The sequence below is a fragment of the Temnothorax curvispinosus genome, unplaced genomic scaffold (assembly GCF_003070985.1).
Source record: "Temnothorax curvispinosus isolate PA1 unplaced genomic scaffold, ASM307098v1 QBEX01016001.1, whole genome shotgun sequence".
In the NCBI taxonomy this organism is placed as follows: domain Eukaryota; kingdom Metazoa; phylum Arthropoda; class Insecta; order Hymenoptera; family Formicidae; genus Temnothorax; species Temnothorax curvispinosus.
Window position 1 is genome coordinate 7,818 of NW_020225781.1, and position 27,246 is coordinate 35,063.

Consider the following 27,246-nt stretch of genomic DNA (forward strand, 5'->3'; position numbering starts at 1 on the left):
CAGGTATTCCTATTTTGACGCAGCTGACCGGTGACTCATGGAAGTATAACCGGCGGGATAGAACCTCGCGAGACGAGTTCCGAGAAACGCGCAAAATACGCCGTTGGGTGTGTTTCGGACCGGCCGTTCGGATCGCCATTGGAAAATTTTCCTCTCGCGCATAAACGTCCCGCGATTAAACGGTCGGGTCATCGGAGAATTACCTCGTCTTTCTCCCTCTCGTTCGAGTCTGTCGACAAGGCGCTCCGCAGTTCGCACGCGCATGTTCGCGCATATATAAAACTCAACCGAGCATGATTAGCTCGATCAATTACGTGCTTCGATCGCAGACGGTAGGATAATGAACCTAACATCGGTCTCCCGACTCTCAATTGCGAATAATCTTTCGAGTGTTTGTATAAACGGACAATAATTATATCTGTACAATAAAATCTGTAGAAATAAAATCTTATATGTATTAAGAGTATAATTCGATTTTTCATTGTCCCACCCTAATTACATTTCGATAAAATATAGGTAGCTTTGCATATATTGTTTCATGTATTAATTAACTTTTTATACGAACGAAAGTGCTTTTAGAATTTCAAACCGAAGCCAATATAAACTTACAATTTATGTGCGGACGTACGTGCAATTTTATTGTTAATGTTTAAAAAGGTTTCTTTTATAATCGTATACATTATATACATTATGTAACAACAAAATGGAATTTGTTCATTTTTAGGCTACCGTGTATCTTGATCACGGTCTATACGTATAATATTGGAGGAGCCTGCGTAAAGTATTGTTTAGATCGCTCGAGGCTCTATTGCACAATTTTTGTGCTCATCGAGTGTTTACGGAGAGAATAACAGATAACGCTGACTACGTAACGAAAAATAATGATCAAATGACAAACAGCGCTCGGTAATAACCGGATCATTTACCTGGATCTAACGAGATGGTACCGGTCGAGCTTCTCGCTGATCGGCTCGCGATGATGGTGCTTTTGGTGGAATTGATGGCCTTGATTAGTGCGCTGCCCGCTGCAACTCAGGCAACGGCGAGCTCCTTGCCAAACAACCAGCATCACTGCAAAAGATAATAATTAATAATTAATAAAATTAATAATAATAATAATTTATTGTACACATACACAATTAGCAATAACGATAGATAATCGTATAATATGCACGAAAGATAAAGATATATTTATACGCAAAAAAATAAGGAATTAGCAAGAATGCTGCTAATCCCCACTTGAAATTAAAAAAAAATATAACATGGATAAAATGAACAAAGATGGACGATCAGTGTGACATTTGTGAAGAGTTTTAATCTTCATATCGCAAATATACCGAGTCGCGTGTTTATCTAATCGATTCGGTTTACACCTTATCTGATCACGAGAGACATTTCGCTCGAAGGGACAAATGGATCGAAAATCAAATGAAGTGAAACGAGAGTGTTCCGTGTCAATTTTCAACGTGCTCGCGTAAAAATAAATTCGTGCCGACGACATCTCTTTTTCTCTTTGATTCGAACGCCGATCGAATGCGTCACGCGATAATTTGTATGTATTGCACCTAGCCGGGCGTGATAAGTCGGAACTGCGACACGCACATATACTCTTGATACGCTCCCGACCTTCGGCCCAACTTTTACGCCGCGCATGTGATTAGCAAATTCATTCGACCGGGAAGAGCAATCCGCGTTGTCAGTGATTCGCGTGACTCATTTGCCAGGGTCTCGCCGCGAGACTCATCTTATCATTCAAGTCGGGAGCAACGGTCTTTATCGGTCGGATTAACAAGCGCGATGTGAAAATTTCGCCAACGATCTACGATGCGCGAGGAAATCTAAAAGACGGGAAAGACGAGGGAGAAACGCAAAAAGTTCGCAAGGAAATGTAACTCTCCTGGCACAGATTTTTGCGCAATTAGATTTCAGGCGACAGAACGGGATTGAGAAGTCGTTTAATCTTGAGATATTGCTATTCGTGGAACTTGTCGATCCCGTTGCAAGGCTCAGTTACAATGAGCTTATTAGAAAGCTTATCATTAAGCTTTACTCTACTAAGAGGATCATTCCTCGGCTTCTGTCGTGAAGATCATTAAGCTTTACTCAACTTCAAGATTGATGCTGTTGTCATTTGCAAACTTGCGCGAGAAAAAAAAAGAATTAATAAATCCAATCCTCAATATTTCCTCGACCTGTTCTTCTTTTCATTTCCAACCCGTTGTGCCCGTTGACATAAATTTTCTTTCGAACTTTAAGATGAAGTAGAATCTATATACATATACTCCTTCCATACTCCTTTCAAATTATTTATAAAGGTACTATATTCCACAGAAAGAATGAGGAAAGAGGAAGAAAGGGAAGAAGAAAACAAAGTTTACGAAGAAATGAGGATAGAGACTGAATAGCAGGAAGAGAATACACATATCAGATATGTATAGGACAATCGGGAGAAGCTAGGAAATCATAAAGATAAGAGTTAAGTCAAAAATTTTGGGAACTTGAAATTTGATAAGTTCGATAAGTTTATACAAATAAATATAAGATAAACAGTAAAATACTTAAAAAGATAGTATATAATATTAAAGTAAAAAAGTGTGTGTAATTGTAACGTAATTGTAACGTAAAAGTAAACACAAATGTAAAATAAGTTGCAGTTGGGTAAAATGCAAAAGAGGACAATATAAAACGTTGTATTGCAGTCCATCCAGAGCCGCGAGGCAAGGATCAAATAAATATTACATATATCTATATTTCATTCGTTTGCCAGAAATTTTCTACACAGAGAAAAAGAATATTCTTGATTTGAAAATATCTTTAATTTAAACGTGGAAATCTTGAAACGAGATTATATTGCGTTGAACGAAGAAAACTTGATCGAATGAAGTCATTATATTATATAGTTCAACCAGTCAAGAAAAAAATGTTGAAATAAAAAGTTTTCTTCAAGCAAGTTTAACGCAATATAATCTCGTTTCAAAATTTTCACGTTGAAACTAAAAGATATTTTCAAATTAAAAATTTGTCACGAGCAACACCCTGGCTGGAATTCATCGCGCGTTCGCGTTCTCGCTTGTCGGATTAAAACGAACGCCGCGTATTTCCGTGATCGGCTATTGTTAAGTATACTCCGGCATTCGATGACGCCGCGTCGTCGAGCTGGAGACGCGCGCGGACGCGGGGAGCTCTCGCTTTTCCGGCCAACTTGGACTCCCTCGCGGCGACAATTATACCGTTATACGGACACGTGAAAATATATATCGTAATGCGGCAGAAAGTGCGGCCACGACCGTCGCGTGCTCTATCGATTGGGCGGAGATTGGCCGGTGCGAGGCCTAGATATTTGCGACGTTTTGCATTACCCCCGAAAAACGCAAGGTTTCCATTCAACCTTTCTTCTTTCCTTCCCCCTCCCCATCGCCACTCGACCTCTCCAGACGTGCTTCCTTTTGTCTCGAATGCAAAACGTGTGAAAGGAGCGGGAGCGGGAGGAAGCGCGGCGCGGCGCTCTAGAAACTCCAAGGCGAGAGACGCCATTGACGACCTCGAATAACCTAATCGGCGGTTGATTCAACCGCGGGCGTCACATAGTCCAAAGGCAGGACTGAAGGCGTCTACGCTCCTGACCCGATAGGAGCAACAAAAAAAAAAAATGATTCAACCGCGGAGTTGCTCGAAACGGAGATTTCAACGAAAACGTAACTCGTGTTCTCTCTGCGTGTTAAACCACGGGAACGGCGCCGCGCCGTAAGAAAGCTACGCGAGCTGAGGAAAAAGAGAAAACACGTGTCAATCGCAACGGAAGGGCGAGCGCCGTCGCGTATCGGAATTGAATCCGTCTTCGTCCGCGCGATTCGCGGCCACGTTCGTCTCACTCGCACCTCCCGCTTCGTGGGTCGGCGCGGGCGATCCGCTCCAACTTCAGACTGACACGCTCGCGAACGTTACGCGGAATTTGAACTCGCGCGCGTGCTCGCGCCGATCATGTCCGCTCTCCCTCCCTCTCTCTCCTCACTCTCTCGCTCTCATTTCCTCCGTGCGAAATTGCAGCTCGTTCAACAAGCGCGCAAATGTTACATACACGAACATATATATATATACGTACCTCGAAAACGTCAAGCTCACGCTATGGCGTCCACGAATGCGTGCCACGTCCACGTTGCCGAAAAAAGGGCCGCGACCCGGGGGGTCGGGAAAACACTTGCGTTACGCACGTCGTACGGGCCGGCAGACACGGAGAGAGACACTCCACCACGCCAGACGGATCGCGTTTCGCGCTATCGATTCGCCCGCGATTCGTTCGCGACGGTACGAAGACGGAGCGTGCGCGCGCGGGTCCGCTCGACGACGAAGAACCGTCCGCGAGAAGAGCGACGACAAACCGGAGCCGGAGTCAGCCAGCCAGCGGCAACGAGCGCGAGGGGCGAGATTGTCGGTCGAACGACACGAGCACCACGTCGGCGTGGATCCGTGGATGGATGGGGTGGACGGACGGACTGACGCACACGCACGGCGGCGGCGGCGGGGTGCCACTGGGTGCCACGCACTCGTTGCACGCTCGGAGCGCGACGGACGATCTATACCGCGCGGCGGACGGCTGCAGACTGAACTGAGCGCGCCTTAACGCGCCGTTGCGCTCCGATTGCCGCGCAAATACGAAGACGCGCCGCGCCGCGCCGCGAGGCCGGGCGCGGAAGCGCGGCGCGCCTCAAGGGATGTCCTATAGGCGTCTTATAGCCGTATTCATAGTCCTTCCTTGAGGAATAAGGATTCCTTGTCCCTTATTATTCTACATTTCATTAACCTTCCTTGATCGATCAAGAAACCTTAAAATTTATGAAGCGTAGAATGAGGAACGAGGAATCCTTACTTCAACGAAGGACTATGAATACGGCTATTAGCCCTTGCTTGTTTACGGCGCGCAATCTCTTTTCTGTACCTTCTCGTGAGACCATCGTTTCCGCGAAGACGAAACGTCGGATGTTGAGAGATATTCCGGGGTGAAAAACACGCTGGAGATTGATTTGAAATTTTTCTCCTTTTTTGAATAGATCGAATTAATGTACGGAAGAATGATATGAATTATATATGAGCATTACTATTTTGTTCGATACATCGACGATTGCTTTTTTGTTTCGAAAAAGCCTACTGAAATTTTATGTCGAGTGATAGAGAGTTATAATTAGACGCGATACAAATTTGAAAACGCATCTCTACGGAATATCATTGGCCGATTCGGAAACGTGTTCCATTGTGTTCCAATATGTGCGATTGGCTAATGACGGATTCGAACTTCGCTCGGAATTTGAATAATAATATCATTTTGAACAAAATGTTGGAATACAATAATAATAAAAAAATAAATATATAGTGGAGAAATAAATACGGAATCATTAGATCATTGTCTATACTATAATTACCTAATATGTATACCTAAGGGGAATACGTTTTTATACATTGTGCAAAAAGAAAGAGGCTGAGAGGTACAAGGAATCGCAATCAATGAATCCAACATTTTATTCAGCAATAATTACGAACACGATGAAAAATCGTTCGGCTATACTTCGTACGACGTAATATTTGTATGTAATCCGCTTATAATACATCTCGTATCTTTACAAGTCTTAGCTCTTTCAAACAAACGCGAATTGTCGAAGATTCGATCAATTTCAAAGAGTCGTGAAAAGTTGTGAGGACGAAATTTCAAGTATTGCCGTATTGATAAGGTGAAGGGACGCTGCGCTTCGATTAGACGATTAATTCGCACCCTAGCCGGCAAGATCTTCTAAAATATATGTACATTTACTTTTCACGGACAATAAATACATCGTGCTCGTGGGAGCACCGACGCGTTCTTATCAACGAGAGAACGAATTTTTATTCGAATTAGAAAAAGCATTTAAAAATCTTCTTTAGAACGGCTAACGTCCATTTCCGGCGCGGGTTAACTTTAATCTCGGTTAACCTTATTATTGTTTTTATCTTTCTCTAGTTCTAAAAATTGCAAACAGATAAAAAGTGAGTTAAACCGAGATTAAAGTTGATCCGCATTGACAGCAATGGACATAAATCGCGTAAAATTGTGCGAAATCTTAGAATACTTATATCTCGAATATATTATTGTTACAATAACATTATATGCGAGAGTGTTGCACTTTTAGAAGCGACGTGATAAAAGAGAGCTCGTATTCTGAAAATAAATATTGCTTCCCTGATATTTAACGTTTTAATTTCGTAATAATGTATTCTCTCTCGTCAAACACCGAAAGTCTGCACGTTATCGTCTATAATTTAATGAACACATTTGAAATATGCCGATACCTCGTCGAAAATCTGCAAATCCATCTCGCAAATCGCGTTAATTTCGTCACGAGATTTCTACCGCGCGCGTTTAACGATACGCGATAGAAATTTAAGTATTGTAGAAACATACGGCGCTATCGCCGGCACGTCGTTAAATTTAATAAAGACGAGCAGAGATATTAAATAAATACACGACTCGCAAAATTCAAGATAAACACTTCATAAAAAAATATATGTATATGTGTATCTATGCACGTACATCTATATCATTTTGTATAATTCTGCAAGATTCGTGTACACGGTGCGTACACAGATGCTTACGAACAAATACGCTAAATTATAAAAGCGATCGTGTAGCTTGAATTTGTTACGCGGGACGAAGCAACGTTACTTTTAACACAATTTTTAAGCGAATCACTTATCAAAACGTGTAGTTTTAAGAAGACATACGAATGTCTTTTTATTCTTGTAAGTGTCTATCCGAGCAAAGTATTCGCCTTCACCTTTCCTGTAATAATTTTATACAAAAAAGCGACGTGTTTTAGTATAAAATGATTCGTTTAGTACCTTACTATACAATGCATTTCCTTAGTTTTCCTTTAATATACACTGTCGATATAGTGAGTGCTAAAAGAAATAATTTATACTAACAGACACGTCACTTCTTTGTACAAAGTTATTACAAAGAAATGTAATCTCTATTATATAGATCTTATGTTATCCATGCGTATTCGATGTGCAAGAGTCGTGTGAAAATTTAACTGATGCACCAACGTTAAGAATTTGATACACGTCAAACGTTACAGGTCTCAAGTAATTTGCTTGCCACACGTTTAAGCAACTTATAAATTGCGCAGTGCTAATAACAATGAGATAAATATAAATTGTAATACTTATCACAATTTGTTAGTAGAAATTAAATCGTAAGTAAAAATTCTAATCATTAATGTTACTTAATGTTATAATTAATGATTAACATTACTCGAGCCTAAAGTAAATCTCTCTACTTTCGAACATTAAAAGCTCGTAAACGATCTTCTAATTTCGGGGTTAATTTTAATGTACACGCGTAAGTTATTAAGTAGAAAACACCTTTTCTCGAGACTTCCTTCAAACGAAGTTGTCAGTATTCCCGAACGCTATCAAACAATTCTGAGAGTCTAACTTATTAAGTAGAAGCAATCCACGATTACAAACAATTCTCTTGTAGGGGACTATAGCTCTTCCAGTATTTTACGCGTTTACGTGTATCTCACATTTTGTATCATAGGAAACAGGTACAACATGTGTATTAGGTAACTCAATTTCCTGTGCGATACAACAATCGATAATATCCCTTACGCTACTTTACTTAGTGTACTCCATAACGATCAAAATACATTTTACCGCATTACCTGTAAGTTACATATAAAATGTCGCTGGCAGATACCTTATTTTTTTTTTAATTTTTATAACAAGTATGTAAAAAATTAAATCAATATTCTACAGCCTCTCTCTGTGATGTATGTACAAACTAGATGGCTAACTGAACTGCTACATGTGACATCAAACAAATTAGTAAATTAGCGTAAGAAATTATACTATGAATGTTACAAATATATTTCTGTGATAACAATGATTGAATTTTTTTTACGTGTTTTCACGAAAGCAAAGAAAAACTTTCAATTAATACCTGATTTATATACCATTTAAAAAGAAGCATGTGACAATTGTCATTTTAAATACGGAGATAGTTTTCAGTTAATATTTTGGGAATTAATTGAACTACCACTGCATTTATCGCATGCAAGAAAAATACCATAGTATATCAAAATGAAGAACTATATTACAATTGGGATTAGAAAAGATGCAGCAGAGAACTGTGCCATGCTAATTGTGCATTCTAAAAAATGCAAAAATATGTAACACATAGAAAAATTCTCTAAGTTCTTGATAATGGACGGTGAAGTATTTACTTGCTACTCACTAAAAAAACATCTATTACCTTAAAACTAAACCATCATTAAATTGGTTGATCTACTGTTAGTAACAAATTAAATCGCATTATTAAAATTTTCATTACTAAAATAATGAAAAAAACCTATAAGTTGAGACATAATTTTCCTTTCAGATCGTTGTCAACTGAATTACCAGAATTACTACACGAGGTCATCACATAAAGCATTACCAATCTACCGTTACAATACAAATATCGTCTTACTGAAATATCGAGATATCAAAAGTCATATATATATATATATTCGCCTAAAATTAAACACGATGTAGTAATAAATATAAGTATCTCTTAGAAAATGACGCTGATTTACAACTAATTCACTTTTTTAAGGTGTGTATCACCTTGATGGAAAATTTCTTATATTTACATAGTAATGTACAACTATATGATTTTATACACAAGTGAAGAATGACGTGATGTTTTTTTCTCCTTTCATGGTATTAATTTTATCTAGTGCATCATTTTATGCAGTTTCAGAATCTTCCCCAAACGCTGCTTCGCCGTTTTCATTCCCTTCTTCGGTTTTCGTTCTGAAAATTTATGAATATTCAATTTTCTTCACGATTATTCATCGACTATAAGTTGTAACGCATAACACAAATCTTTAAGTAAAAAACGGAAATAGGTAATAAAAATTGATACTTTACCAACTGGAACGGGTGCTGCAAGTTTGGCTTTAACATCTTTAAGTCTGTTGGGGCTTGTCAGTATTGATCCGAATCCGGAGGGCGATTTTATAACATTTTCAGAAGCTGCGGTAGACGATGTGGTTCCTACCGCGGGGACCACAGGGACCACAGAGACCACAGGATCCTTTTGCTTCTTTTTATATGTCCGTTTGTTGGTACCCTATTACGCGCACAAAATATAAATTTCCATCATTGTTAGCTTTTTTCGTAACAAAAATAAAAAAATAATGAATACAGGAAAAAATACAAAGTGCATCACCAGAACAGAGATATTTAAATATTATATTTCTGATGATCCAATCCATAGATTAATGGTGACAAATTATAGCTAGCGATCACTACAGATGTGCACTAAAAAGAAAGTGGAGGCTAATATTAAAAAATGAGATAACTAAAATTAAAAAGGACATAGATTGCAAAATCAAGGACTGTAATTAAGAGCAGAATTGCAATTATAATATATGTACAATTGGAAAGCTATAGAAAAGTATAGCACTACAGAATTTTATATGAAATTGCCGAGATCGAAATATGCCTACCAATTTCTTCTTGGTAACCTTGTCCATGTCGTTATCCAGGTATTCATCCTATGTGAAATGTATATGCAAGAAACACGGAATTATATGGTATTTAAAAAAAGTTGTGACTGATATAATGTTAATTAAATGACAAATAATGATATGAAAACATATTACACCTCAGATTATTTCGTATAAACACTGGATACGCATTTAACTATATACTAGATTAGTATCAGGATAATTAATAATTAGGAAGCTTTGATACGTTATTTATTTGCATTTTGTGAAATATATGATTATATGCAAAATAAAGTAAAATCCTATTAAACGATATAATTTTCTTACCGATTGTTTCGCTCGCTTCGCCGCGGCCGCTTCAAGACCCTTTTCCACAGACGTTTTCTTCACGCCTTCCCGTGCCGGTCGATTGGTCTTTGGTAAAAGAGGGCCCACTCTAGCTTTTGGATTCCATGCTTCATCGATTTGACTCTTTGCCTTAGGTTTAAAGATATAATCTTCGTCGTCAGAAGCGTCTAAAGCTGGATAAACTGTGAATAATATAAATTTAATAATGGTATCGCAAAAAAATATTGATATAAGATACTTTTTTATCATATACGTACTAAAATCATCGTCTTGGTGGACCTTGTCGATATTTTCTATCAACTGATCATCGTCTTCGTCAACATTTTGTTGGCTCTTAGTAGGTTTCTTTGACGATTTCGTAGAACCACTCGTTGTAGAGTAACTCTGCTGACTGAACGACAACATCCCGGCGATCGCCTCCCGTGTGGATGGTGACGCCCTGTCAGAACTGACCGTTTTCAATTTATAAATACTAAGACACCAAAAAATTAAATTCATTCCTCTGTACTGCTTAAAGCTACAAAACTCTTTTAATAAGCGTTTAAAAAAATAATTAAAGACCTTTCACATGCTCGAGGAAGAACCATATACCTGCATTCACTCTATATTAATTCTATCCCATCCAAATTCTATTCTATCCAAATGAAAATAAATTTAGAGAAGTTTGTAAAGTACAATAGGTAAGTTATAGCAATTAGCTAGTTAAAAGTTCATAGAAATGTTTATTAACCACTACAGCCTCAGAGTGAGATTAATTAGGAAAGTTTCGAGATGCGTGACATTTACAAGATCTAAAACACGAAGATCGGAGAGTTCCATGGCAAATTAACTTACCCAGTAGGCGGCGGCATGGGATGACTGTACTGTAGAATCGTAGTCGATGGCCTGAAATTATTTTTCGTTACAACCATAATCGTAATTTAATATTGATGATAAGGACCTGAATTTATACGTACGTCACATCGACTCTTGGAGCACCATTCCCAAGAGTGTATGCCGATGCTTTCAACAATTCCTCAATACCGTTTTTCGGCGCGTTATTCAGTACGTCGACATCACCGTCGTAATCGCGCTTGGGTCGTTTCGGTCTCGGTGCCCGTTTCCGCTTCTGCGATTCGTCTATTACGAGACCGTAGTCACTCTCGTTGCTACCGTCGTGAAAATCGTACACGGACGACGTCTGATTCCACGACAACGGCTCCTTCGTTGTCTCGAAGGAATGACCGGTCACAATATTACTACCATAAACATTTATATTGTCATTTGTACTTCTGACAACCTCGTTGTTGCCAAGTTTAATTCTAATCACGGTATGGCTCTGTTTTCCCGGCTTCGATAATTGTCGCTTATTACTGTTGGCGGGTTTCGCTGCCGCGGGCGTTTTAACTACGGGACACATGATCGGTTTCGGCAACGTGAGCTTTAAAGGCGGTCTCGCTAATGACTGTTCTATCAAAGCGGGTTCCATTTTATTCGCTTTCTTTAATGTCACTCTATTCGTCTCCTTCAACGTCGATTTATTCGTTTCCTTTAACGTCGCTTTATTCGTCTCCTTTAACGTCGCTTTATTCGTCTCCTTTAATGTCGCTTTATTCGCTTTAAATGCGTTATCGACCAGCTTATCAGCGTAATCAAAGTCGACGAAATCCTTGTTCAACGGCTTTCTTTTCTTTCGTTTACTCTCGCGTTCCGGTTTCGGCGGATTCAGAGATATTAAGTAACGTTCCGCATGCCGTATCTCTTTGCTAAGATCCTTCAATAATTTCTGGCTATTTATCGTGTCCGGTATCTGACCACGACTGATCATGTTATACTGAAATTATACGCATTGGTTTTTATTCCACGAATTTTTATGTTTTCATATTTGTTAATTGGATATAAATATTAACAATTTTAACTTACATCTTTATCTGTGTTCCATTGTTTGAGAATCCCAAGCAATGCCTTCACGCCCTGTAAAAAATATGGCGGACATTTCTTTCCCTCGTTATTCAATTCCTTCAATTCCTTTAACAACTTTTTCGCAGCAAACCAATTAATTGTCTCGAATCCAGGATATTGAAACTTCGCTGGAGTCTTCATCTTTCTTTCCAACTCATATATTCTACATAATAAAGTAATGTTACAAAACGTATAACGACTTCTTTAATGTCTTAATGTACGACAAGGTTTTCTTTTTCTCTACTCACTGTATTTGCATTTGAATGTTGAGACTGTGTACGAAATTTCCACCAAAAACCAAGGAATCCACCGGTGTGAGCACCGCGTGTATCCAGCCCGTGGGGATCATCATCGTCTGGCCCTGCTTAATCACGCACTTGTAACACGCATCGGCCTGATCCCCAAAGAAAGTTTCGCTCTGCGTCGAACTACACATCCAATGCTGGTACAGCTGCAAGTTCGCTGGCGTCGGCTTGACAAGATAGAACACTTTTTCGCCGCGCAACACATGGTACCACACGGACGTTCCTCCAAAATCGACGTGAAAATCTGTGAAACTGTCTTTGACCCCCATTAGGCAATACTTTTGTACTTCCGGTCGCTTTATATCACTGTCCTCGGGCCAATCGCGTGGCCACACCGAATTAACCCAGTCGAGTTTGCGCGCAATGTATGGCGCTTCAACCATTGGCGAGAGACTGCAATTGTTTTATTTATCAAATTACACATCCTACAAAAACAACTTGACAAAGCCGTGTACGGCAAGGCAATGAATATTTGATATACCCAGTGTTAGTAAATTCGAGACTTATGACATTAAATACTCTTGTTCGGGAAGGAGAGTTGTAATACTCTACAAAGTCTCTTAATTTCATACGTATGTTACTTTGTCTAGTAACATCAATTACATCCATGTCTCGATCACCGCCTAAGAATAATGTAAGAAAATTGTGTAAGATTACACGGCGAAAAGATTATATAAAATAAAGTATTGATTATTCCAAGATACTTTTACGCCAACCATCTTACCTATGTAGGTCTCGACATCGCGGATGCTGAAGTTCGGAGGTGGTACAGTCATATCGAGTCCATCTTTCCCATCGATAATAATGGGAGTTTCAAAGCCGTTAATTTGTAAATACTGAAAAGTCAATTGGTGTCCCTTCACATGCTTCACAACCTCGTCTGCCTTGGGAAAGTGTCTAGATTTCAGTTCTCGTATAAATACCGAGGTTCCAGTCTGAATCGGCTTTGTGTCCGCATCGAGCTCCGTATAGTCATGTCTATGCAAGTTTGTCCTAACTTTCACTGCAAAACAAAATAGATATCAATGACAACGAATCTCACAAATCCATATATATGCATAAAACGTTCAATAAGTTGGCTGACTTACTGAGCGAAGGGCCACACGTGGTTTCGCATCGCGGACAGTGGTACTTGTCAAGATCTATAGTCATGTATTCCTTCAAATTCACGCACCTGGAACAAAACAATAACATAACCATTACACAAGTGTCGATTGCAACGCGCTACGCCAAAAATCTAAAAATCGCACACACGTGAGCGCTTTAATCGAGCGACGGGCCCCGTCGGTGCTCCGACCGCGTCGCGCGTGCCAATAAAACGTTGACAAACGCGACGGCGACGGGGCGACGCGCGATGCAGGTTATGTTACCGTCAACAAAACAATCGTTCGTGGCGCGATATCGACGAGGCAGCGTCGCGTCCGCGGTCGCGCACGGACGCTCGCGGTCCACGCGAGCGATTCCCCGCGGGAGTTCCATCCGGCGATCCCCGGGAAATCGCGGAATAGTCGACGTCGCGTCGCGAGCGCGCGCTTCGACGCGTAATCCCGGACGTGCACGCTTACCCGCCGTGGTACCACTCCTTGCACACGTCGCACTGTATCATGAACTGCTGGGGATCGTGCGAACGGCCGCAGAAGCAGTACGTCGCTGACGGCTCCATTTCCTCGGCGGTCACCCGTATCGGACGCAGCTCCCGTGGCACGGTTCCGTCGACAACGGAGGCGGCGGAGGCGGAGGTGGTGGCATGGTGCGGGCGAAGCGTCGGGGCGTCGCGTCGCGCAAAAAGAAATGGCCGCCCGCTGGGGAATCGGGCGAATCAGCGCGCGCCCCGCCGGACGTAGGCGCGAAGTTGAAACGCTGACAAAGATATAAAATATAAATAGTTAGTTTTTTATAATATATAAAAAGTTAATTAATAACATCCTAAGTTTCTTCTTTGTAGCTGAATTCTTTGTATCTTTTTTGTTTCTCCTTCCCATTTTTAATTAATGCGCAATTTGAGGAATTTTTACTGTTTCGTAAATATTCTAGCTGTTTCTGCTGCCCCAAAATTATGTAATTAATACTCCAGGCGATAAAGGCAAAAATAAAAAACTTTGGAATATCTTTATTTTTTGTTTAAAAGTTTATTGTAATTTTGAAAAATTAATATTACGTTTTATCGGCAGTGTCGGAAAATGAACGTGGCTACGTAGTACCAATTTCGAAACTGGATGTACTGGCGGTAGTGTACAGGGGTTTCGAGTATTCGAGATTCGAGTTTCGACCGAATACATCAATACGTAATTAACGCAATACATGTGCGTAGCGTAATGTGTGAGCGTGAGCGTTTTACGAATTTTGAGGTTGGAATGTAAAAATCTGTAATCACAACATTAGACATATATATATTTTTTATATACCGATATATTTTCTTACACCAATGAAGACAAACGTTCGCACAAAGGGAAAGACGGCTGAATCGAAAGTGCGAAAGATTAAAACGTGAGCGAAATAATTTCAGATCGAATAAGGATATTCACCGATCACATGGCTTTTGGATTTCGTTGGAACTCCGATTAACTTAATTCTCGTTTATCTAATTGAATTATTTAAGCAGTTATCAACAATTAAGAATTATTTAAAGCAAAATGCTTGTGCCAAATTTCTACTTTTTAAAATTTCTGATTATGCAATTTGTCAATCTAATCTTTTCTCTCCCGTATGCAGAAATGAATATTTCTATTCATAAACAAAACACAGGTGTTACTTGGCAAGTTAATTGCTGATTAAGTTAATCGGAGTTTGGTTGAAGTCACAATAATAACTATTTGTGATATCGCATGAAATATCGCTGTTGGATATTGCTTCATTAATTTTTTGTTACGTTTTTGATTCTAGAAAACTAAAAGCGCGGAAAGCTCGTGAGAAGAAAATGCGTGCCGCTTGTAAGAACACATTTGCTAGCAAAGATACCGCTGTCAATTTGGTAGATGATGACACCTGTGCCAATGATGTGCAGAATATTCCTTTGCCAGGCGAGCCAGCCTGTTCTTTTAGAGAGAGACCAGCCAAACAGGCCAGTTTTAAACGCAAAAAGGAACACTCCGACAATAAAAAAACTGTTGACGAAACTTCTGATATTCAATGTAAGAAACGCAGGGTTTACCCTTTTTCCATTTACATTATACCATCACTAGTTCATTTTTATGTACATACACCCCAGGTAATTAGGATATATCTTTCGTTAATACCTTTAAGTTTGCAATCAGGATTGCAGTTATTTGAATTTCAGATTTTACAAATGATTCCATAGAATCGAACGATCTCGAGCAGCAGGCGAATGGAGAAATAGATGACAATTGGAAGTTGGATAATTCTGAGGATGAGGCGCAAGGGGATACGGATGACGATTGTACCCAGATTGCTTCCAAAGAGAAAAGAATTTTAGGTTCACCCCTTGTGATCGACATGCTCTCGGACAGTGTCACCTCGATAAATTTGCCACAGATATTTGAACAGGAACAAAGGACAAGATTAGGGGAAACGATTTGTAATGAAGCCTTCGAGTTAAATGCGTTGTTCAATAAGGATGCGCGCATGACAGTTGCCGATCCCATAAATTCTAAGTACGACACCCATATGCGAATTAAACATCTAAAACAGGCGTCATCTGTGCCATCGAGTACAGCTAAAAATGATGGAAGCAAAGAGGCTAGTGATAACAGATTAGAAGACACCAATGTTAATAATAATATAAGCAGTCCTATGCGCAGAGAACTCGTCAAAGACGGAAGTTCTACATCAGATCGTAGTAGTGATATAGAAGCACGTGGCAGTCCTAACTATAAAGTCAACTCGCGTCGACGTAGGGGTAATCGAAAGGCACCGAAGGTTTACTGCATAAGAAACATAGTCATCGTTATAATGGAAAGTGGGAATAGACTCTGCTTCACCGGCAAGCTGTTAGTAAAAGTATTGTACGGCGCGGTGAAAATTTACGGTTCCATACTAAACAGTTCGACCGGTCCCACAGAAGTGTACTCTCCGCGTGGATACAGTAATATCGCCATAGAGACCAGCGAGGAATTCCCGGAAGGTAGTGTCGACGAGGTGTGGACGACGCTCGCTGCTGAGGGCATCACTCGAGATTTGGAAAGCGAGCTGCAGGTCAACGTCGATAATGTCCGACCGGGAATGGCCGTCCTCGTGCTGCAGAATTTCGAGAATAATCTGACGCTCTTCCTGAAAACCCACTTCCCGTACTTCAGATTGTTCCCGAACGTAAAGAATCCTCATTATTTTTCGTGGACAGATCCCAAGCGAGCCGAGATAATACTGCAGTCGAATCTGCGTCTCGAGCAAAATGACGATTTTAACTATAGACGATTGATCACCGATCCCTGTATCACCACGGACGTTGCGGAGAAGATGCTGAGTCGCTGGCGCGCGAACGAATGGTCTTGCACGCTGATCGCCGGCGGTAAAAACGTTGGCAAGTCCACCAGCGTGCGATGTCTGATCAACAGCCTGTTGCGCACGTCGGAGAAGGTGGTTTTGGTGGACGTAGATCCCGGACAGGCGGAGTGTACGCCGTCCGGCTGCATCTCGTACAGCTTGATCGAAGAGCCGTTGATGGGGCCGAATTTCACGCATCTGAAGGCGCCGGTTTACCAGCTGTTCATCGACGACATAAGCGTCAGCCGATGCGTCACGCGCTACTTGGAGGGCATCAAGATGTTGATCGAGAGATTGAAGGAGTCCCCCGTCCTGTCTCGTTTACCTATCGTGGTGAACACGATGGGTTTCACGCAAAGTCTCGGCTGGGACATCGCGATCTTCACGATAAAACTGATCAGGCCGTCCATCATCCTGCAGATTATGTCGTCGAAAAAGAAGAACAATTACAACGACGTTCTTAGTGCGGAAGTTGTAAATAAACAGGTAACACGCGACTTCTTCGATAATAAATACATTTATTGTTGAACCATCAAATCCTGGAGAAGGAACGTTTAACAGGAATGCACATGGACATTCTGCGACGAGAGATTCATCAATTGGAATAGGCCGTGCGAGCACGATTTATGCATAATCTACTCCCAGGCGGAGACCGTCGCAGCGCGGACGAACGAGTGGAACATGCAGCCGTATCAACAACGCGAGCTTGTGATGATGTCTTACCTCAGCGGTATCGTGCGTGATGAAAACGATTCCCTGTAAGTTTAGTATTGTAGCCTAGTATCTTACATTGTTTTACGAGCTTTATATAATCCTCGTAATTTTAATTTCCACACTTATTATTTCAGCCAATACAACACAGGACCATCACTCAGTATTAATGAAGCAGTGCCATATACGTTAGTATCTTGTATCTTATTGACATGCGAATGTAAGTAACGATAGACACATGAATATCTTGTGTATTTACAGGGCGCCCTTTTCTTCCTTACGCATTATACCACAACGATTATTCGGGGTACCTGCGTCACGTGCTTTAAGTGTCATAAATGGTAATATTGTAGCGCTATGCGGTATCGATTTAACGGAGGAATCTGCGCAAGAGTCCGAAGGCATTTCCAGTCTTCGAGTACTGACCCAAAGATCTCCTTTATGTACATGCTACGGGTTCGGTAAGTACTAATAATTTTGCGTGAACTTCTTTTCTAACAGATACTTCAGGAAATTTTTTAAATAAATATATAGAGAGAATATACAATAGAGTCTTCTTTAAAGGAATATTATGAACCCATGTATTGCGTAGGAATAATTCGAGGTGTCGATATGGAACGACAGGAAGTATTCATAAACACTCCATTGCCGCTATCGATGATGCAGCACGTTAACTGCTTGGCGGGCTGTATTCCAGTTCCTCCGGCATTGTTGCAATTGCATCAGGGCGCTCCTTATGTTGGTGGAAACGCAGCATTACCGACGAGTCGCGAACCTCGCAGAGGATACTTCCGAATGAGATATCAAAATAAACCGAGTAAATCACAATAAGTCATGTGAATGTACATAAATAACACAGATCTTGGGATAATTTACAAATGCTTGTCAATTTCCTGTTAAATGGAACAAGAGCTTTTCACAAATGTATTATACTTACAGACATAATATTTTGTTACATAATTATATTATTTTGTTTCAAATCAAGTTTGAAGGAAAGCAACTATATATATATATACTATATGTACATAATATTCATGTGAATTTATCTTTTCAAGATTGTTAGATAACTATCTTAAAGAGAGAGAGATAAATTCATATTTTAGACGCAGATTTTTCAAAACGCATTTCGAAATGAAATAATGTAATACATAAATACAGAATGATTATTAAACCGATTATTGTATGCCCATATCTCAGGCGAAGTGAATATAGCGCTCAAAAGAAGAAAAGATTTCATAATTAATAAAGATCTATATTCCCTTCTGATACCATTTTTTTCTTATTTTGAACACTTAGAATATTGATATAATTAAGAATGACAATATTAATAAATATATAATTAATTGACATGTAATTACAAATTATGCTGTATATATTTTTTGGCAACTTATAACACAAAAAAATCAATGTTGGACGATGTACAATTTTAATTCAATTGTATGTATAAAGAGATTATTATGATATAAAACTCATCATATTGACAAGGAACATCTCGTACAATATGTATATACATTTAACGAGATTGTTACATGTAATATACAGATGTACATGTAACATCTCGTACAATGTCTAGAAATACAAATTTTAGATATATATATAAAATTGCGATCATACAAACGAGATCCAAAAATAGTACAAGATAAAAAAAACGTTCACATTACTGTACTTAATTATTCCATTGGGATCAAAATTTCGTTAAAAATATTTATCGCGATAGCGAGATAGAGATATCTTCTTAAGAAACAGACTTCTTGCTCGTTTCATTTTCATTGCACTTAAAATATAAGCATAAGGGTCGCAATATGGCAGTAAGTGTTTGTACGCTCCAAGATTTGCCGAGCAATTTCTGTCGATTTGTGGCTGATAAATTCTTCACGTCCGTATAATGTCGTGGAAAGCCAAAGATTTCCTCGAGTTCAGTGATCCATATCGTGTCAGATCTGCCTCTCATTATAATTGGTTTCAATTCCGCTTTTCCTAGAATAGAAACAAGAGTTGAGTACAAATCGCCTTCGAAAAACATTTGTAGGAGGTAAAGACGTAAAGATACCTTGCAGTAGGGAGCCCGTTCTGCCCGTAACTGTATGAAGTTTCTTGCAAAGAGCCTTCCGATTCAAGTTTGGCGTAAGCTTGTCTTGAACATCCTGACTGTTTTCAAACAGCGGCAAATATGGATTAAAGGGAAGATTATGCCAATAAAGTCTCAGTCTGTGCTGAGGCGAAAAATCCGCTGAATCTATAACGTCAGGTTCCCGTCCCAGATATCTGCAATTAACACAAGTTAATTTCGTGATTGTAATATTACCCTTTGCCATTGGATTAAAGTTAAAAAACATTTCAATTTACTTGTTAATTTCTAATCTGTACTCGGTTGGCATGGATGCGACATTTTCGAACAACCAAAACATGTGTCGACCTTTGTTGGCTTTTTCCATCAGTTTTCTTATTCGGATGTACTCGAAAAAGAGAATGCCTGTCCCCTTCGGATCTACGATCACAAGGTAGATAAACATCATTATTGCTTACAAAAAAATTTTTTTGAGAGATACATATTGATTGTCGATAAGTACCGTGGAGACCTAATCGCGCCGGATTGACCAGACTTAAGTCATTGCATGGCGACCCACCGATTAGCAAGTCAATCGGTGCGATTTCTTGAATTTTTTCCTTCGTTATGCCTCTTACATCTCCTAGATAAGTAATACGGTCGCCGAAGTGTGAGGAGCTAATCGTTAATGCATTTACATCAATTTCACTAGCGTAATAAACGTCCACAACGAGCCCCAATTTTTGAAGCACCAAAAAACCTATGTGTTTAATATAAAAAATAACATTTAAAACTATCTTTTGAATATATAAAAATATAAAAATATGAATAAAATATAAAAGTACCATTAAAAAAAAATTGAATACAAAAAATAATATTTAAATGTATCTTTTGAGCGTAACTTGCGCCAACTTAACGCAAGCTTTCAAAAAAGAAATGATTATAAATCAAATGCAAATTTCTGTCTTACCAGTGCTCAAACCGTCAAAAAGCGACAGCACGCGCACGGCCCTATTTTCCTTCTTATAACTTTCAACATCTACATCAGACGTCAGATTAGGAGTTGTGCGGAACATTTTTGCAAATTTCTCTTTCCAATTTAACCGCCTACGAAATATCATATCCTCGGGCTGTTTGGTTTCGTCTCTGCAGAGAAAACATTCCCATGGATCTTCATTCAGCATTTCGTCGTATGATTTTGGACATATCAACATTTTCAGACATGCTGTACAGTAGACACTGAAATGGATAACGCGTTAAATAAATATACTCCAACGCGACAGAGATCTATTTCAAGCGCGAGTGAACTAACCGTGGACATTCTTCTGAATCACAAATAAGAACCGTACCGGTACTGGCGCAAACTGTGCAATAAAACTGAAATCAAACGTGAAACAAAGCAACAATTAATATTTCAATCTTTAAATATCGCCGGAGCTGCCGAATACTTACGCACTTGCCATCGTTCCCGTGTACGAACATACACGGTTTAAATTCGTTCTGAAAAAAGAAAAAGCAGATGATATAACGCTTCTCGTTGTGCTTAGAAAATAGGTTTGATCGCGTAATCATCATCTTTCTACGATTACTTTGTTAAAAATTTATGAAAGAACGTGTCTTTTATCACATACCGAGCATTCTTTACATAAGGATCCTGTAAAGAACGGATGTTCCTCCTTTTTACCTTTAGGAATCGTCAAACATTTTAAACATAATTTTTCTATGTCGCATTCTCCTGACATTGCGCGGCGAAAATCATCTGCAGTTGATGAAAAAAATCATATATATAAAAAAATTAAAGAGCTTCAATTTATTATTTATACGCACAATTTGTACAATCTAACTTACCGCTCGCTTTTATATCACGCTTCCGTTCAGCATCTACATCTGACTTGAACTTAAATTCGTTAATTTTTTTTATCATCATGTCGGAATACTTATCATATACCTTGTTAGAGTCTGAAACTTGCAATTGGTTATTTGGTATGTGAATATTATTTGAAAAATATTCAAAGACATTATCTAAAGTCCAGTTATCCGTGTTGCATCCTAAACGTGAGCAATAATCCTAAAAAGTCAGATTCGTAAAGTCGTGAAGGTTTTTGGAAATTTTTGCAAGAAAATATTCATCATACGTGTAACACAACATGTCGTACAATCAAATAAATTTATAATATTATTAATATACTATTAACGATTATATAAAAATATAATATTAGATATTGTATAAAAATATTATATAAAAATATAATATTAGATATTGTATAAAAATATTATATAAATATATTATTGATTAGATAAATAATTCCTTAAATATTTTACCTTAGAAGCTTGAAGTACGCCTTCAAGATACGGCTGTCTTTTGCTCGTATTTTGAATGTACTCGCGCATTTTTTCTATTCCTTTGTGAAATTTCAAAAATGCGATATGACGTACCTAGTAAATATAAAAATACATAATGATAATTTTGCTATATAAAACAGAATATAAAACGGAAAAAGCAACATATGCAAATGTTTTCTTTTTAATTTGAGTGTCGATATTAAATATAATCACCTCTGAAACTTGATAATCTCCATACCACATAATCCATTGACATCCAAAACTCGGTTCTTTCAAGCAACAGTCGCGATAATCAATAATCATCGCTGAAAAAAATGTAAAAAATTCTTCATACTTATGAGGACGGATTAAGCAAAGGTTAGTTAAAAAAAAAGGCAAAAGAACAAATGCGCTTATACCGGGCCACCAACAGTGTCCAGGGATTTTTGCCCAAGCTATTACACCAGGCTGTTGGTCTTGCAGACCTAAACGCTCATCGTCGATCTGTTCCCAACTTATAGTTGTATCTTTATTTTTTTCCACATTCTGCTTTTTCGTCGGTGGTACTTCCGGTGAACCTGTAGAGGGTATTAATTTAACATTTCAAGCAGTACGCGAATATTACAAACATAAAAAAGACATAGGTACTTCTCTGACTCAATATATATTTTTTAGTAGCTTTTTCGTTCCTTTCCCTCAATTCATCCAACTTTGCTTGTATGTCTTCCGGATATGGATAAAATGATAGGTCGTCCACTGCCATACCAAATAATTTTTGCATTTATTTGCAACGGTTACGAAAGATAATTCGTAGGTTTTTATGACTTACATGTCTCCATATCTATGTTCCGTTGTATCCAAAAATAATAAGGCTTTGTCAGATTGCCGTTGTAACGTTGGTGAAGCATCTAAAATAATCGTAACGGCACATCGCATTTTTGGAAGTAATTCCTTATGTAATTCTTATTGTCTTTTATTTTATTCTCGTAGAGATATCAAACAACCTTTATAGTCGTGTCAATGGCGTGCACACGAACATTTTTACGCGACGGTTTGTCTATCTGTGATTGTGACAATCGCACCTCCAAACATCTCGAGAACGGTTGTATCTGTGTTTCTTCTCTGAGCTGAAATCACGTCAATTACGTCTCATTGTTTTTTTGATGAAAAAGCTTTCTATCGCTCGGAGCACCCTACTAACTTACCGACGATATTTGCGATTCTCCGATCCAGAAGACCCACAACTTGCCGGGCACAGGAGCCATTCCTACATGTTTGGCGTCAACGATCAGTGCTGCAATATCACGTTTTCAATTAAAAAAAAAAACACATTTAGATGAGTTATTTAATATCTAAGAGGTAAATTGCGCGTACAACGAAAACGATATATTTAATTAACCAGAAACATCAATCACAACGTTAATTCCCAACTTCACGCAGTAAAATCCGTAATATATATCTTTAATATATTTACCTGGCCACCATCCTGAAAAGAATCCCCACACTAGCTTCCCGACATGATTTACTTTACTTTGGTTTTTGGTCTTTACCAGAGCCCTGGTCACTCTGCGCGGACCACTTTCCTTTTTATCACTATCATCCAAATTGTTACCCTTGTCACGCGGGATTTGTCGCATTACATTTATTTTGCTACTAAGTTTTGGGTGTTTGGGACCTCTACCTTGGACCTATTAACATTACATTCAAACATATATCGTGTATTATTACGTTTACATATATTAATTATGGATTTTATGCTTTTGTATAATTTATGGATGCTTTTGTATAATTTTTTTTAACACACATTGATTGTATTTACTTTTTCTAAATTAGATAGACGACGACTCACAAAATTAATCGAGTCTTTCGAAAATTTCCAAAGATTACTTCGGCAAATAAATTATTTCAAAACTATATTGTTATACATAAAAGTCCTTTTTTTATATGCTCACTCTCTCTCTCTCTCTCTCTCTCTCTCTCTATCCTTCTTATATTTGACATGTCAATCTCACAAGCAGCTCTGTTAATGAATATGTAAGTAAAAATCCGCTCACCTTGACATTATCGTCTTCATCCTTAATGCTGTAGTCCATCGATGCCGATCTCCTAATTGTTCTATTTTTATTTCTATACGTGATTATATCGTCAGATTGATTTGGGAATTCTATATCCTCGTCCGAATCGTGAAGAGAACTGTTTTTGGCCGCTGTGAAAGTATCTGACATTTCGTGATACTTGTAACACGCGTTGTTCAACGTCTCGTGCTCGTCATCACATTTTTCGTCTTTTGTCGAATCGTCGCTAACGATCTTCCGAGCCAATAGCAGCGCGCCATCAACTTCGTTACCGCATTCTTCAATTGAGGATTCTAAAGTCGATCGGCGCCAGGACGAGTGGATCTCGTCGTCGTTGTCGCTGCTGTCCTCCACCGCCGATTTCCAGCTCTCCTCCATGTTTATTTTCAAGGACGGGGTCGATCGCGGAGTATCGAAATCGATGCAATCGTGGAAAACACTCCGGTAAGCCGTCTCCGTGCTCTCGTCGAATTTGCAATCGATCGAATATCTGTATCTCTTTCTTCTACGACGTCTGCCAACGGTATTAACGAACTCTTCGGCATTTGTCGAATCGAATGAACGTTCCAAGGCCTGGGATGATAAATCCCGATCGTTAGACTCGTCATTGTCCACCCAATCGTATTCCTGACTGAGATCCTTGTAACTCGAATCCTTGTAACTCCAATCCAGGAGTATGTCTTCCTCGATTTCGGAAATCGTTTTTCCAATACTTTCAACATTCTTCTCAATTTTCATGTTTATTTCTTCTTTAATATCCCGCATAAGTGCATCGGCTGTGTCTTTCTGCGATTTCCTTTCGCACGAGGCGGCATTTGTAAAATTGTGAGAACGCCGCCGTGCTTTACGTTTCTGTACCGTAATTTCCTCCGCGACATCACGCATGCCAGCATTGCCAGCTGCAACAGCATCTCTCGAATCCGATTTGCTTTTCGGAGAATTTTCCTCCAAATCTTGAGAACGTCGCCGACGGTCGTAGTGATTATATGCCGTGGAGTTATTATGAGTCTTTTCCCCCTGTTCAACCGACCTGTTTCTTCGTCTTTTCGGCATCTCGATGCAAGTCTCGCTGTTTTTTGACTCGAGTTTTTTCTTTCTCGATGACGCTTTTCGGGTTCTATGCGGAGAGTTTTGATTTTCGAGGATCTTGCGCGACGTCCGTCGTTCCGCAAATTTCGCAAACTTGGCGGTTTGCGCGTCATCCCTGGCAGTATCATCCTCCGAGGTGTCGAGATCATTGTTCTCGCTGTTGTCATCGATCCGCAGGACGTTCGCGAAGTAATCAGGATATTCCGGCGACTCCGTCCGATTTTGCGGCTCTTCTTCCTTCGTGTGACTCGTCGAGTAGAATTCGGAGCCGGAATAATCAACCGGAGCAATCTCCTCCGAACTCCTTTCCGATGTCGTCTGACTAATTACTTCTTCCTCTTCGTCGTCGTTCTCGCTCGATCTGTAACTTTCGGACAAACGCCCGTCCTCTTCGGCGACGAAAACGCGAGATCGCGTTGACGAAAGGTTCTTCCTCACTGATAATCTCGCCGATCGATCATGTGATACGCCGAGATTTTCTCGCTTGGATCCTCGCAGCGAGGACGAGGTGTCTGTCATAGTCGAGAGACTCGTCGTCCTTGCGCTGCCGATTCTTGGACACGCGTCCTTTGGTTTCCTTTGCCGTTTCACCGACCATCTCGTTTTCTTCCTTCGCTTTCGGACGGGCTTTGTACAAGCGATCTGCTTAATTTGCGCCGGATCGATGAACGGCCACGAATTACCGAAGATACTCGCGGACTTGGACGCATCACCCTTGCAATCGTTCGCTTCGAGATCAGGAGATTTCGTCGCGTCCTCGTTGGTGGACAGAGAGTTCAACTCCGAGTAACTCGCAATGACGACCTCCTTGAGGGAAGATTCGCCGAGCAAGCCCAGGTCTAAGGCGCAGGATAAGGCCCAAACGCTCGCTATCCTGAATAATTTCGATGATCTCCTGAGTTGGCTTGGTTTTTGGCTCGATTCCTGAAATTTGTGATTAGAGATTATATAAGAATCTACGACGCGCAACCCCGACACTTATTTTTGTGTCCACAACAAATTATGGATTTAATAAGATATTCAAAACATTAAAATATTAATTAAGAATTAATATTAAGAATCTCTTATAATTTTATCTCTTGCTATTAGAAGAATAGATTATCTATTAATAAATAAATAAATAAATCATAATTTTCCGAAGAAATGTTAGAAATTGTATTAAAATTCTCAAAATATTTTTAACAAATTAATATAATATAATATAATAATATTTTATTACATTACATTATTAATATAAGTTTTTATCACTTCCAAGAAATATATACGTATATATATTATTCTCCGATATTCGTAATTTTACATGACAACTATGGATCATCTTTAAAATTACTTATCTCGAAGGTAAATCTTATCTCTTAAAATTAAAAGTCGTGTCGCTCATGGTACAATTAAGAATGATCGAATGATCGCCGCGGGAGAATATGCGGCACGTGAAATTGCATCGGCGACGCAACACCGGAAGTGAGAGACGCGCGGACGGGAGAGTCTCTCCATAATCCGGGATGTGTTTGCTTATTTCGTAATTACGAGAGAGTAAAGTGTGTAAAGAAAATGTATTGGATCGCGTCGCATCCGTGAGCAGATTTCCCACGGGTAAACGTAACTCGCAACATTGACAGAGCCCTGGTGTCCCGAGGTAGGGGGAAGGGGCACCACGAAAGTTTCGCAGCTCTCGCTGCGGTGTCCCATGTGTGCATACGTGTGTCTGTGTGTATTTGACTATGTGTATGTGTGTGTGTGCGTGCGTATCCGTGTATGTGTAAAAATCTCGTCTTTCAAAGAGAAACAAATTGAGGTCGCGGGCGCTTGATTAAAATTAAACCTAAATTAATCCCTCCTTCAACCTTCTTCTCGGTGGCGCGTCGCCGTTCGCGGTAAACAAGCGGTTTTCATATTACCGCGCAGTGTCGAAGAGAGTAGGTCTCTCTCTCTCTCTCTCTCTCTCTCTCTCTCTCGAAACGAAAAGCAGTACTCTCTCGCGGCGAGACGAGCACGCTCTTGATCGCGGCGTAATATTCGCGCACGGCGCAAACATTGCATTTATATCCCCCTTTGCCCTCGGTAGCTGCACGCACTTTCGTACTTGGCATACGTATCCGGAGCGCGAGCATCTTTCTCTCTTTCTCTTTCTCTCGTAATACTTCCCGGAAGTCTACGAAGACCTGAATTAAGTATGAAGTCATAAGAAATGTAGATGCGCTACAAAATAAATGTCCGCTGCGAAGTCGGCGCGCGCGACTCTCCTTATTCGCCGACAATGCATTTTAGCGCATTAATCGCGACGGTGCAGCGACGCGAATAATAACGCGAAAACGCGCGGACATTAATAATTCCGCAGGCTACGTTTCAACACGCGATTTAATATTTTATCCTTAGGTAGAGAAGATTAATTAAGCACTTAACTTTATATATATATATATATATATATATATATATATATATAT

At 39.6% G+C, this 27,246-nt stretch overlaps 3 protein-coding genes across 10 annotated transcripts in view; 1 reads left to right on the forward strand and 2 right to left on the reverse strand.

Annotated features, from left to right (window-relative positions):
- Positions 1-5,481: 5,481 nt before the first annotated feature.
- On the reverse strand, positions 5,482-13,869 carry LOC112466209 (lysine-specific demethylase phf2-like). Of its 3 annotated transcripts, none has more exons than XM_025034168.1 (13): positions 13,684-13,869; positions 13,207-13,292; positions 12,843-13,121; positions 12,600-12,741; positions 12,062-12,511; positions 11,775-11,976; positions 10,829-11,685; positions 10,707-10,757; positions 10,130-10,320; positions 9,852-10,054; positions 9,525-9,572; positions 8,944-9,145; positions 5,482-8,826 (listed from the first exon to the last, which is right to left on the reverse strand). In XM_025034168.1, the coding sequence occupies exons 1-13, from the start codon at positions 13,779-13,781 to the stop codon at positions 8,747-8,749; spliced, it is 2,889 nt and encodes a 962-aa protein (XP_024889936.1). In that variant the 5' UTR covers positions 13,782-13,869; the 3' UTR covers positions 5,482-8,746. The 3 variants fall into 3 exon arrangements, with proteins under 3 accessions (XP_024889936.1, XP_024889934.1, XP_024889935.1); XM_025034166.1 differs by having other exon boundaries at positions 10,130-10,311; positions 13,684-13,863; XM_025034167.1 differs by lacking the exon at positions 9,525-9,572 and having other exon boundaries at positions 13,684-13,863.
- A 538-nt stretch (positions 13,870-14,407) lies between these two features.
- LOC112466213 (polynucleotide 5'-hydroxyl-kinase NOL9) lies at positions 14,408-18,535 on the forward strand. The gene is made up of 7 exons (XM_025034174.1): positions 14,408-14,605; positions 15,002-15,249; positions 15,396-17,044; positions 17,120-17,316; positions 17,407-17,457; positions 17,531-17,730; positions 17,862-18,535. The coding sequence occupies exons 1-7, from the start codon at positions 14,544-14,546 to the stop codon at positions 18,098-18,100; spliced, it is 2,646 nt and encodes an 881-aa protein (XP_024889942.1). The 5' UTR covers positions 14,408-14,543; the 3' UTR covers positions 18,101-18,535.
- Positions 18,536-18,686: 151 nt separating this feature from the next.
- Positions 18,687-27,246, reverse strand: part of LOC112466214 — a 120,645-nt gene continuing 112,085 nt past the window's right edge. For 5 of the 6 annotated variants that reach the window (XM_025034175.1, XM_025034180.1, XM_025034179.1 and 2 more), the window contains 18 exons: positions 23,693-25,726; positions 23,113-23,326; positions 22,844-22,932; positions 22,643-22,765; positions 22,468-22,546; positions 22,287-22,394; positions 22,058-22,216; positions 21,873-21,964; positions 21,639-21,752; positions 21,165-21,384; positions 20,948-21,075; positions 20,769-20,816; positions 20,629-20,693; positions 20,287-20,555; positions 19,840-20,076; positions 19,616-19,757; positions 19,320-19,534; positions 18,687-19,246 (listed from right to left, as the gene is read on the reverse strand). In XM_025034175.1, coding sequence (XP_024889943.1) covers positions 19,005-19,246; positions 19,320-19,534; positions 19,616-19,757; positions 19,840-20,076; positions 20,287-20,555; positions 20,629-20,693; positions 20,769-20,816; positions 20,948-21,075; positions 21,165-21,384; positions 21,639-21,752; positions 21,873-21,964; positions 22,058-22,216; positions 22,287-22,394; positions 22,468-22,546; positions 22,643-22,765; positions 22,844-22,932; positions 23,113-23,326; positions 23,693-25,726 — 4,578 coding nt within the window. In that variant the 3' untranslated portion in view covers positions 18,687-19,004. The remainder of the gene's footprint in view (positions 19,247-19,319; positions 19,535-19,615; positions 19,758-19,839; positions 20,077-20,286; positions 20,556-20,628; positions 20,694-20,768; positions 20,817-20,947; positions 21,076-21,164; positions 21,385-21,638; positions 21,753-21,872; positions 21,965-22,057; positions 22,217-22,286; positions 22,395-22,467; positions 22,547-22,642; positions 22,766-22,843; positions 22,933-23,112; positions 23,327-23,692; positions 25,727-27,246) is intronic. The other variant, XM_025034176.1, reaches the window with a different exon arrangement.